At 42.3% G+C, this 13429-nt stretch overlaps 1 protein-coding gene across 5 annotated transcripts in view; it reads right to left on the bottom strand.

Moving 5' to 3' along the window:
* Positions 1–13429, bottom strand: part of VMP1 (vacuole membrane protein 1) — a 103305-nt gene that overhangs the window by 35732 nt on the left and 54144 nt on the right. For all 5 annotated transcript variants that reach the window (XM_080983141.1, XM_080983144.1, XM_080983143.1 and 2 more), the window contains exon 8: positions 1104–1184. In XM_080983141.1, coding sequence (XP_080839267.1) covers positions 1104–1184 — 81 coding nt within the window. The remainder of the gene's footprint in view (positions 1–1103; positions 1185–13429) is intronic.

Here is a 13429-nt window from a genome sequence, read left to right as displayed (position 1 = left end):
CCATCTAGTCTCGCTTCCTGTTCTCACGGTGGCCAACCAAATGCTTCTTCAGAGAAGCTTGCAGGCTGTGACATTTATTCCCATTTGTGACTCTCAGCAGTAGGTTGCTTCCAACCGAAGAGGCAGAATATAGCCGTTGTGGTAAGCAGCCAATGATAGCCTATGAGAAAAGGGAATAATTGTCGAAAAGAAATAGAGGAGGCCCTTCCCAGGGAAAAAGGATGCTCTGATTCCAACTAGCAATTGCCACCAGGCTCTGGAAAGGAAAGGAAGGGAGGCACAATCTAGCCTTTGACGCCTGGCTGAGGGACAAGGGCTTCAGGGCCCATTGCAACACCTCTGTCTAAGACGCACCAGCAATGGCCTTAACTCAGGGTTCCCCAAACTCCCGAGTTCACTGGTCCCTCCATGAGCTGTCATCGACCCCAATCCAAACTCTTTGGAACGTAAATGAAAACAAGAGTCAAGAAATATCAAAATGTAACCAACATTTATTCCCCATCAATCACCATGACCAGGAAGTATAAAATGTAAAAATAACATCTCATTAAATACAGCAGTTCCTCACTGGCAGGGGAGGTGCACTCTGTACATGCTCATTATTACTGAGGCTCATATTTCCTAATTATTTTTTTTTCCACCTTGTAAGCACATTTTCCATCTGCAAGTCCTTTCAAGCCCATGGTCTTTATCCACTGCCTGCACATCCCTGTGCAACCTCAGGGGTTTAATATAAAATGCTTGCTTTCAGCTTGGCCTATTGCTTGGGCATCATCAAACCAACCACCCTTCTCTGCCTTGATCCTTCACTCCTCGTAAGTGTGTGTTCTCTTTTTATTAAGTTTTAAAATCTCAGATTCTGCCCTTCATCTCCTTATTTTGATTTTTTAAAATTGTTAAGACCCACTTTGAAGGGCAATCTTTGTCTGAAAAGAAGGATTAGAATATGATGATGTGATGAATATCAAAGAAAAGCACATAAGACAGCTGTGAGTTCCTTGCTGGGAAAGGTGGAACGGGTAGTGAAAGCTGGGCGTGGAAGGTGGAACGGGACAATTTAAACCCATCCATACATTTATTGGATAGAAGGAATAAGGACTTACTGAAGCACATGCCAGGATTCCAAAAAAGCCAACTTTCTGCACAAGGTTCTGGACTGCCAGCTTAGCACGGGAGGCAAAGTCCTGTGAACGAAGAAAAGAACAAATTAATTAACTAGAGATGGGGAAAGAGGGAGGAAATAATCAACCAGGGCTGGGGAGTTTATTTTTCCAAGCCCACAGGATTGCACAGCCTTTCTCACATCTCCCTTCCCACCCTGCATTGTGCAAGTGTGTTTAATAATTAAAAAAAAAAAAGCCTTTATGAAGCGAGAAAGAGGACATAAAACTGACACACTGGTGAACCAGACATCCGGCGGGCTGATTCAGATTGAAAACGCTGAACAATCCCAGATGCTCATTTGCAGCTCTTCCTGCTAGAGTGACCCTTTCGAACTTTTGTGACACAGACAGGTAACGTTCATCACTCAAGGGGGGGGGACACCTCCCTCGGGATCTCTCTCTCCCCCACACCTGAGCTGGAGTTGGCATCACTGCCATTAAGTCTTTAGAGAATCATAAAAACACAATTAACTGCAATTAGCAAAGGTGTGAACATGGCTTTCTTTTCCGGAAGGGAAGGGTTACAAGCTAGGGTTTTTCCATAAAAAAGCCCTCCACAGCCCCACCGTAGGCATTGAGCCCCACTCAAAATGCGAATAGCTCCTGGCTGTGGTTTGGTGGCAGGACATATGCTTGGCACGCAGAAAGGACCAGCCTTGGCACTTTCTGGTTAAAGGAATGTTAAGTACCAAGGACAGGAAAAAAATGGACCTGCCCAAAATATTGGGGAGCCATTGTCAGAGGAAATAGCAATGAGCTGGTTTCCCCCCACCCTTTAAAAAATAATAATCATAAAATGTATATACCATTTAATGGTAAACAAAACCTTGAAGCAGTTTACAGAAAGAATAAAACAATGCAACCATCAGGGAAAAAGTTAAACACAGCTATTTAAAGCACACACAAAATAATTTAAACAAAATAATAAAAAAAATCCTTCCAGTAGCACCTTAGAGACCAACTAAGTTTGTTATTGGTATGAGCTTTAACAAACTTACGGTAACTGGTCTCTAAGGTGCTACTGGAAAGATTTTTTTATTTTGTTTCGACTATGGCAGACCCACACGGCTACCTACATGTAACTAAAATAATTTAAATCAACGATAAGCTAACCACGAGATTGAAACATGTGCCTACATGTCTGGATAGGTTACTGTTTTTAGAAGGTGAAGATGAGATCCTGCCTGATGTCAATAGGCAGTGAGTTCCACAGTGTTGGGGCTGCCACACTAAAAGACTGATTTCTTACAAACGCGGAACGTGGAATCTCATGTTGGCAGATTTAACAGAGCAAGAAAGAAACGCCACCTGATTCAAATAAAAGGGCTCAAGATCTGGGCTGAAGACATCACATTACTGCAAATGACATGACAATAAAAAAGAACTTATGTAAGCTGTATTTTTGCCATGATATTAAATAAATATGTAACACACACACACAATTTTTAACAAATGTGGGATAAAAAGAAACCCTTATTAATCCCAAACAGAACATTTTTTTTTAAACATGGCCTCTGGAAGATGCAAATGTGTAACTTATGTTATTGTATTTATAACCAATGGAAGGGCAGCTGACAAGAGCGCAAGTCGCTTAAAGTCATCAAGTCACTAAAAGCAATTAGAACGGTCATAAATTTGGATAAAACAACTTCATGTTTAAACAAGCAAATAAAACCCACTAAAAACTACAACCAGCCAGCAACACAGCAGCAGAAGGGTAACTAACGACTGGTGATACAGAAAGAGGTTTAAACTCATTTTTCAATGAGGAAAGAGTCAGCCTGAGGGGCTTCACCGGGGAGGTAATTCCTTAGAAGAGGGAGCATAGCCAAGAAAGCCATGTTAACGCACACTCCTTTACTGTGTGTGTGTGTGTATATATATATATATATATATATATATATATATATATATATTATGCGTGTGTGTGTATGTACAGTCATACCTTGGGTTACAGACGCTTCAGGTTGCATTTTTTCGGGTTATGGACGTGCCGAAACCCAGAAGTACCGGAATGGGTTACTTCCAGGTTTCGGCGGTCGCGCATGCACAGAAGCGCCAAATCACAACCCGCGCGTGTCTCCCGCATGGATCACATTCGCAACCCAAGTATCCACTGTATTCGCAACCCAGGTTTACAATTATGGAAAGATGTACAGTGGTACCTCGGGTTACATACACTTCAGGTTACATACGCTTCAGGTTACACACTCCGTTAACCCAGAAATATTGCTTCAGGTTAAGAACTTTGCTTCAGGATGAGAACAGAAATTGTGCTCCGGTGGCGCGGCAGCAGCAGGCGGCCCCATTAGCTAAAGTGGTGCTTCAGGTTAAGAACAGTTTCAGGTTAAGTACGGACCTCCGGAACAAATTAAGTACTTAACCCGAGGTACCACTGTACTCTTAATTTCCTGAATAAGCCTGGCAGAATAGGAAAGTTTTCAGTAGGCATTTCATAGCTGAAACAGAAGGCACCTGCTGAGTCTCTGTTGGCAGGCCTGGGTCGATGATACCAAAATCTCTATTTCATGCTGATGTCAAATGAGCTACACGTCAGCTCTGGGGACAGCCAATGACACGCCTGCAGAGGCTCTCAGTGATCAAGCTGAGATATAAGGGCTCAGCTGGTCCCTGAGGTACCCTGGGCCCAAGTTGTTCAGGGGCTTTGTAGATTTATACAAGCACTTTCAGAGTCTGACTCAGTCACGGGTGGGGAGCCAGGGCAGATGTTTTAACAATGGCGCCACATGTTGCCGGCCGGATGTCCCCACCCAATGACGCTCCTGAGCCAGACCCAAGGGCAGACCTGGTCTCAGGATGGCCAGGGAACCACCATTTGTTAAGGCAATCTAAGCTAGTGAAAGGCATGTTTAGCCACCGGATGTCATCAGGTCATCATCAGCCCTCCAACTCCTTAAGCGATGGACGTTATCCTTGATGGGGAGAGCTTACCCCAAAAGGCTGAGCACTTCAGAGTAGCAAAACCTGTACCAGGAACACCCTTGCTGTTCAGAGATGGAACACTGATCGCAAGAGGAGGAAAACATCCTCAAATGGGTGTTGGGACATCAAAAAAGAGGCAGCTTCTAAGGTATATGGCATGGGTTGCCCATACAATGCGTATGGCGCCCACCAGTATGGTTGCCAATACAATGTCTATGGAGCCTGCAAAAGCTCTCAGCAGCCACCTCCCCAAAATCCGGCGTGCCCCAATGACTGCCATTCCTGCTCAGTTCCTGTTTGCACAGGATTCAGCCTCTTCTAACACTGAACCCACCCTCACGCCTGCTTTTCAATGGGTGCCAAGACTGGACACCTTACTCCATCCATGCTGAACAGAGGAGAGGTGCAAAAGGGGTCTCTCTGCAAAGCCAACATGGCAGTCGCAGACGGAGGTGCTGTTTCTCCCATCGTTGGGTTGGACGATCGTTTTGTGATCCTGCCTTTTTCTCTGCTCGTTCTGGGGTGGGAGCCATATTGCGTCGCGCCATGCTCTGACGGCGGCCGTTTTGTGATATGCCACCCAAAGCAGCCATTTTGTGAATGGAGACCACAGCATCCTCTCAAAATTCCTGACGTGCCCATTGGTTCAGGAAGGTTGGTGACCTCTGCTAAATGGAAACCTAAAGTAGCTTAATCCCAAGAGTAGGACCGGACTTTAAATTCAGGTTATGGGAAGATTTATCTATCTGCTGACCAATTAATAAGGCAGCAGCCCTTAAACCTTCTATCCGAGTTACAAAAGGCATGCCACTCAGCGATCCTACATCTCATTTGCCTTTATAGAAGCTGAGCTTTGGGGAACTTCTGAAGCAACCAATGGTTACAGGACTCATGTTTTACTTTATTTATTTTTTAACCTACACCCCCACCCCAAGTTCCCAACTATATTCTTACAAATATCTAGTACTGCAATACAATAATATATTGTATACAATGCAAAAGAAAGGAGCACGTTCATGGAAATGTCCTGTGGCAAAATTTTCCAAACCATCTTACGTTAAAAGTATGGACATTCCCAAACATATGAATTTTATATAGAGGTACAGAAATATGACAAAGTATGAAAATGAGTCTGAATGGATCATGTTAGTTTCGAACAAAGATAGTTATAATACAATATTTTATGTTAAAGGCTGGTGCAAATATAAAAATTATGAGTGAGTCTTCTTTTAAATAAATCTGGTAATAAAGATTTTCCACAGATGTTATACTCTAGGGTGGCAAAACTGCTTTTACAAAATGCACTCGTCCCAGAAAATATACACATCATTTGACTCTGATTAGAAAGTCGGTTGGACAAAAACCAGTTTCAAAGTTTCACCTTGGCTTGAAAAATGCAATATAAAAAATATTAGATTGCAGGTTTTTTAGCTAATTAAACAGCAGTTTAAATTATTACTTTTAGGCGACATTTAAAATGCATTCTCTAAAATGGTTTAAAAAAGAGGTTTTGCCTGCTAATTTAAAGACTTTTTAATTATTTTTTTAAAGGCCTGATAAGACAAACTTTATAAGGAAGGTAATTATGAGAACACATTTAACTCCTTAAAAATATATATATTCACCCATACTGAGATCTATTTTATGAATTATAATTTAATGATTATTCTGAACATAAAAAATATGAGTTGGCAGTTTATAAATATTATTGTAAATACAGTGAATAAATAAGAAAAATAATATATACAGAAAACAACAGCCTTTCCCCTGTTTCATATATAATTCAGTGCAGTTCAAATGCCTGGATTTTTTAACATAAAAATTCAAAAGCAAAAATAGGTCCTAATAAAAAGAAAAAGGAGTTTTTGCACAAAGCTCAAACATTTCTGCCTATTCAAAGCTTATTTACAGCTCACTAGAACTAAAGGGAATATGTTACATATACATACTACCATTTCCATCAGCTTTAGATTGAAGATAAACCAGCTGTCATACGTTCGTTGTAAGTTGACTCTAAAATATGGGAATTTCTTATTAAATGAACCATAGATGTAAATCTTGCTTCAACTTACCTAGTCTTTGTGAGTGCTTGGTTTAAGATTATAGATATATAGTGATTATAATTTATTATCTGCCCTTCATCCTAAGATCCCATGGTTACAACAATTAAAACCCAATATGAAAACTGTGTAAAACAACTTAAATTCACAGAAATTTTGAGGGTCCTAGATATAAAGATATAGATAAGGGCAAGTATTATAAAATAAAATAAAATAAAATGTGTTTATTAGGTTTGAAAGACAGCCTTGTCAGCAAATCACTCTTCCCCCAAAACAGCTGGAAAACTTTCAGGAATTAGCAGTTTTATTACACAGTACATTTTAATTTATTATTTTTTAACAGAAAAGACCTGGGTGCTGATAAAATTCCGGTTTGTTCCAGGAAGGCATTTTCAGTGTCTATTATCTACAGATGCCAATATGGAATATACTTGCATCGGTGCAATCTGAGGACAAAGACTTTTAGCATTTTGTGCATGAATGGTGCATTCATCCCTCAAGTTGTGCATTTATATTAATGGTTTTCAACGGCTAGATTTTGCTGGCAAGAAATTTTCAAGGGGTGGGGGTGGGGAGATGATTTGTTGATTTCATAACGCATTGTGAAAACGAGCTAAAGAAGGGGGAAATTAATTGCATGCTTTAAAAGAATTAGCTGTCAACCAAATTTAGCTCGAAGTTATGAATTATTTTGAGCAGCAGCAGCAACAACGAAGTTTAATTACGTGTTCTGCCCTTCTGGCTAAAAATTATAAGGTGTGTGAGTGTTTACGTATCCCAAAAAAGAGGAGAATATGCAACTCCTTTTGGCAAAAGCTTGGTACCATTTAGAAGGGACCACTCAAACAGCCATTGCTGAGAGTGATTAATTGATAATATATAAATTAGCTGGGGGAAGCAAAGATCCAGAGTGTGTCTTGGGAGAGGGAAAGCCACTTATTGCCCAAAAAATGCCAGTTTTGGGGACGGGTAGAGATCCATGATTCAAAGGGAGATACTCTATTTGGTGCCCTCTAAAAAAAATATGTTTTAAACCCCAGTTTATAATTAAGGCACATAGCAGCAGACACAGCTCCCCATTATTAAATCGCTGGGAACGAAGACAGGGAAAGCCCCTTCCTAGCTGGAAGGTGGAATATTTCTGCATTTAGGAGATCTGAATCTTCTGGATTCGGGCCACCACCATAGCTGCTAGATGTGGGAAACTGCAGTTTGTCTTTCTTTTCACACACAGGTTATGTGCGACTGGGGAGAGAGGGGCTTCCATGCGTATTATTACCCCTTTGCTGACTTGGAAACATATATATTTATATATATATAAAGGAAGGGGAGGTGGGGTGGGGGAAGGAAAAAAAAAAGAAAAGAAAGGAGAAGTGAACTAAGAAGAGTATGTCCATCTGCACTGCGATTTCATAAGAAGTCTCCCTATTCTGTTTGTTGCTACCATGGTAGATCTGAGCATTAAGTTTTCAGTTCCCATTTCGCCCCAACGATTGCACAAAGCACACTGCGTTACTGAAACATTTGCAAAATAATAATAATTTTTTTGAGGGGAGGTGGTTTCTGAAGAGTTTCCCCCCAGTTTGGTTGTACAGTAAAACGCCACATTTATTGGATATTAAACCCAAATAGGTATGAGCTACAGTGCAGTAAAATCAGGCTGGATTTCTGTTTGACTTCCACACAACTCATGTTATAACCTTTTTGGCAAAGAGGAGAAAGCAATTTGGGGAACAACACTGAAAAGACCTAAAAAAAAAAATAGTCTGAGGATGTGCAAAAGAAAGGAGATTGTTTAAAAAAGAAGAACTGCACTTCTAAGTTTTCCACATTTGGAGAAAAGCCTATGATAAAGGGTACCTCAATCCTAAAAGCATTCTCTAAGGTGCTAAGAACCATGGATTTTAAGGTGAATTAGCCCCACAGAAACATGTTCAAGATAAAGGTAATGGACAGCTATCTATACATCAAAGAGTGAATTAAAGGGGCACATGAGTTTTATTTCCAAGTTCCTCATTTATAAAAGGGATCAAAAACGCTTGGTTAAAAAGAAAATCAAGTTTGCCCTAGTGAATCTGAACACCAGTTCTTAGCAAAATTTAAACTGTTTTCTATGTTTTGTTTCGTTAGTATTACTTCTTTAAAGTTTTCAGATATTCTAGGAAGAGTACATAACCTATATCAAATTCTAAGCAACAGCTAGGAGTTTTTAAAGTCTGTGAACAAGTGGGCTAAAATCAAATAAATCAAATGGTTATGCATTAATAGTAATTATTTCATTTATCAAACACTCAGAGATTGTCTCTATTTCATTCTGCATTTTTTTGTTTATGAACTTTAAACATATATATAATCAAAGAAGAATACTGCAGTACTACTAACATGTTATGGTCTGAATATTCAGAGATTCTAATTAGTACTAGAGTAGAAAACATTAGGTGAATAAATAGAGCTTCAGAAGTAAAGACCTTTTGAAATTATTTGGAACATTGTTTTTTTTGGATTTTCTAGCTTTGATTTCCTTAATGAGAAAATTTTACTTGGCTTAAAGACACAAGCCAAAATCCCACCTGCAGTAATCAAAAAGAGCTTTCACAGTTTCATTTCTCAGATGCTATAAACAGTCAGTTTCACAACTTTTATCCCATTTTCAAAAAAAGGCAAAGAGGTTAAAAGAAGATTCACTTTGGGAAAGTTTTTTTTTTTTAAGAAAGCAACAATCCAGTAACACTTTAGTAATCCCTGACAGATTTTAAGAGACATAAATATATCTATATATGAGATTTTAAAGTTACTTACGGGCAAAACATTATTTCCCCCATTTTAAAGAATTTAGACTTTCTTCTCCTTTCCTCCTGATTACTGCGATTAATTTTCTCTATTGTAATGATTTTTTAAAAATAAACTTATTTGCTCAACCTTATTCCTAGCAAAAGGATGACTGTTCGTCGGCTTAGAAAAGGGCTTCCTGCCACTAAGCATGAACCGGCCGGGAATAGTTAAATGATTAGTTATTACTTCATTGGATTAATCATCAGATCACAAGAGCTGTGCTGGGAATAGGCACCCTCAAAATAAAAAAAAAAAATAGGATGTTGAAATAAGGACCGATTCACAAGCTCACATTTACAATGTATGAAAAGCTTCTCTTCTTCCCTAGTCTAGCTGTTTCCCACATGAAGGCTTTGAATTAGCGGGATCAAAACTAAATCATCAAGTGCTCAAAAATCGGGGACTGTGGTGGAACAATCACATTAATTCCTTAACAAAATGTAGTTTCTAAAAGTGCTGTCTTTGAAGAGGAGGAAGGATCCTTCGGTAGGAATAAAGGATGCTGGCTTAAATTAAGTCAGACCATCAGGTCCACGGAGCTCAACACTGCCTATCTATCTATCTATCTATCTATCTCAAGCATCCCCAAACTTGGCCCTCCAGATGTTTTGGGACTACAACTCTCATCATCCCTAGCTAACAGGACCAGTGGTCAGGGATGATGGGAACTGTAGTCTAAAAACATATGGAGGGCAGAGTTTGGGGATGCCTGATCTATCTCAAAAGGGGAAAAAAGAAGTGGAAGAAGAACAACAAGAAGAGTTTGGACTTGATATCCCGCTTTATCACTACCCTAAGGAGTCTCAACGCGGCTAACAATCTCCTTTCCCTTCCTCCCCAACAACAAACACTCTGTGAGGTGAGTGGGGCTGAGAGACTTCAGAGAAGTGTGACTGGCCCAAGGTCACCCAGCAGCTGCAGGTGGAGGAGCGGGGAAGCGAACCCGGTTCCCCAGATTACGAGTCCACCGCTCTTAACCACTACACCATGCTGGCCATATGACATAGGGACTCCCAATCCTATCAGCTCTAGCCAGCACGGACAATGCTCAGGGATAATGGGAGTTGTAGTCCAACAACATCTGGAGGGCTATAGGCTCCCCATCCCGGACAGTTGAGGAAAAAGCTGGGTATGAGTAAAAGAGTGGCAGAGTTGGAGAGAAGAATAGGTGGAAGCAGATTTGCAGGAGAAGGAGCTACTGAGTCTGGATTCAGGAGTCCCAGTTCTTACTTCTACCTGGGCACTGTGTACTATGGGGGTCAGAGTCAGCAGTGCTGCTATGCAAGAAGCTTTTTGTTCACAGGTGCGGGTGCTGCCGACTGACAAGAGCGTCATGCAAGAAAAACGACACCCCACCCTCCCGCCAGCCAGAGAAGGTTCTTCCATTCCCACAAGCCCCCCCCCTTAAGACCTTTGCACAGCCGAGTGGAATTTATATGCTACAGCCTGTATTTTTTCTTATTCACCACTTTTCGTTCCTGCGTAGACAACAAGAGCTCCTCTGCTAGCTCTTGAGCAAGACTTCACAGAACCACAGTGATGCATTTTCTCCTCCGCATCGTGGTTCTCGAAATGTGGTCTTAAAAAAACAAAAATCAGCGTGAAATGATTATGTTGTGTTTCCATTTATTTAGTGAGTATTTGAAGCCTTAAACCCCCCCCCCACCTGTTAAGGTGCTTTGAACAAATAGGGGAAAAGAGGGGCGTGCTGCTAAACATACCAGCTTGCTTACCCTGCAAAGAGCTGAGTTGGGGATCTCTGAATGGTGTTCTATGAAAAAACTGGTGCTCCTCAGAACCTTACCAGGGGATTTCTCAATAAGACGACATACGAAGTTGCCTTTACTCCGAGTTACACCATTGGTCCATCCCTGGCAGCAGCTCCCCAGGGATTCAGAAGGACATTCCCAGCCCCGCCTGGAAATGCCATTAGGGATTAAACCCGGGACCTTCTACACACAAAGCACATGCTCTACTCCCTGAGCTATGGTGTTTGTGTTAGAATGTTTGGATGTTTGTTGTACATAACCTGGAATTCCTTCGGAGGAAGAGTGGCTTATAAAGACCCCCGCCCAACAAAAACCAGGAGCATAGGAGTTATTTTGTGCCAAGTTGAGCCAAGGATCCAGCCTACCCCGTTAATGTGCAGATAAAGAAGGACCTTGTTTTTCTGATCCTTTTAAACTGGGGAAGCCAGTGATCCAACAGGGGAACCCGTCTGAATGAAAAGCAGGTGGTCTCCCGCTGAACAATGTCCTCTTTCCGCCAAAGAGAGAGCTTTGCCTTCCTGCAACCTGTGCTTTTCGTGAAATCGGCAGTGGAACTTGAGGTGGGTGGGGGACATTATGGGGCACACACAGCCAATCCAGTAGCCCAGCCCATGTGAACCGACCGTACGGACAGGAGTTCCACGGCAGCCATGCTAGGGACTGGATCCTGATCCCTTATGTAACATGCTCTGCACAACACCCAACTTTCCAGTGGCAGCATTTTAAAGGTTTGCTTTTGACTTCCTGTCTGCCTTCGCACCCCCCAGCTATATCACCTGGACCGGGTGCAAACAGGCCTGCCATTCAAGGCAAGCCCGTTCATGTGGGCATAGATTGGGAGGCGAAGGCAGCAGCTGCTGGCAAATGTTTTGCCCACAGAGTTAACACACCCAGCCCAACTCTATAAACAGAACATGTTGCTTCATTAAAAGAACAAGAAGAACCCCTCTGCACGGTGATGATTGTGATAATGGAAATAACAAAAGGATGCTCCATGATTGACCCAGCCGAAGAAGCATCTTCTGGTTTTACCCACGAATACCTGAATCACATGGCTCTAGGACAGGAATGTAAGAACAGCCTGATGGATCGAGCTAACGGCCCGTCTAGTCCAGCATCCTGGCCTCACAATAGACACCTGGATGCCTGTCAGAAGCCTGCAAGCGCGACTTGAGCGCAACAGCGCTCTCCCCACATGCAATTCCCAGCAGACGCCATTCAGAGGCAGTGGAGAACGCAGGCAGTATGGCTGGCGGCCGCGGATAGCCTTCTCCTCCCTGAATTTGTCCACTCAAAGCCATCTAAATCTCTCCATCCACATGGTGAGAAACGCAGTTGGGCATTGTCTCGAATCATAGAATTTAAGATGCAGGAACCTTTTGCCCCACGTGGGGCTCGAACTCACGACCTTGAGATTAAGGGTCTAATGCTTTACCAACTGAGCTATTTGGACACGCTGGTTTACAGCTGTTTCATATGTATGTGTGCTGTGTCACATACACGCCTTCTCCAGAAGTAACCCCTCCTCTGATTTCAGTGAGGCTTACTCCCAAGTAAGGCTAACAGAGGATTGCAATCTCGTTCTCTTTCCTTTAAGGGCAGGGAAACAACCCAATATAGTTCTCAGCTCCCATCCCCTGCTATGGGTGTCATTGTGCCCCCATTGTATAAACTGGCTCTTAGATTGCAATGAGGATTATAATGAATGGGTTACAGTATTTCAAACAGAAATGTCAATTCCCAACGTATGAATAAAGGGGTGTAATAAAAGTCTGTTTAAATTTTCCAAGCACGATTCCTCCCTCATTGGATCTTTTTATTTTGGAAACGGTTCCACCAAAACAGATTCAAGGATAGAAGTAGGGAATAAGAAAGAAAGAAAGAAAGAAAGAAAGAAAGAAAGAAAGAAAGACTGTGAAAATATTATTTCAACTATGCATGGGGGGTGGGCTTTCCAGGGAAGCACTAGAGATGGAGAAAAAGGCAGCTGATGGGGGTGTCTGATGGGGAAGGACTGTGGCTCAATGGCAGAGCACCTGCTTTGAGTGCAGAAGGTCCCGGGTTCAATCCCCAGCATTGCCAAGTAAGGAGAGAGCCCTGCTTGAAACCCAGGAGGGCAGCTGCCAGTCCGTGCAGGCAAATACTGAGCTAAAGGGGTGAACAGTCTGACCCAGGATTAGTTAGCAGATTCCTATGTTCCTACGGCAGCAATTGCAGCAGTGATGGCCAGAGTCAAAAAGGAGCTTCCCCTCAACTCCTCAAAAAACGATGGAACCAACAAGCAACGCCCACTCCCCCTTCAACTGATGCCTGCCTGGTGCCCCGTCCCGCCCAGGGCCACAAGGCCTGGCACTCGAGGCGAGTCAAAAAAAGGGTTTGATTGACAAAAATTACGACTCACGCAGACCAAACTGAGAGACAATGAAAGGAAGCGTGGGGCAAAGGAGAGAGGAAAAGGGTTTTCTGGACCCAGCCTTTTTATCGGGGCTGCATCTGTGGGTGTGACTATCCCACCCCACATTTTCCAGCTCTCTGCCACCCCCTGGTTCAGGTCCTGTGCGCCCTCCCTGCTTAAAACTGGCATGTGCAACCAAAGAGTGACTTTGGCTATGCCCAAGGACTGGCATATATGGACAGACTCCCGCTCTCATTCCTGGAAATT

This window comes from Podarcis pityusensis (assembly GCF_964106645.2).
Source record: "Podarcis pityusensis genome assembly, chromosome: 15".
Classification (NCBI taxonomy): Eukaryota; Metazoa; Chordata; class Lepidosauria; order Squamata; family Lacertidae; genus Podarcis; species Podarcis pityusensis.
This window is presented reverse-complemented; position numbering and strand designations above follow the sequence as displayed.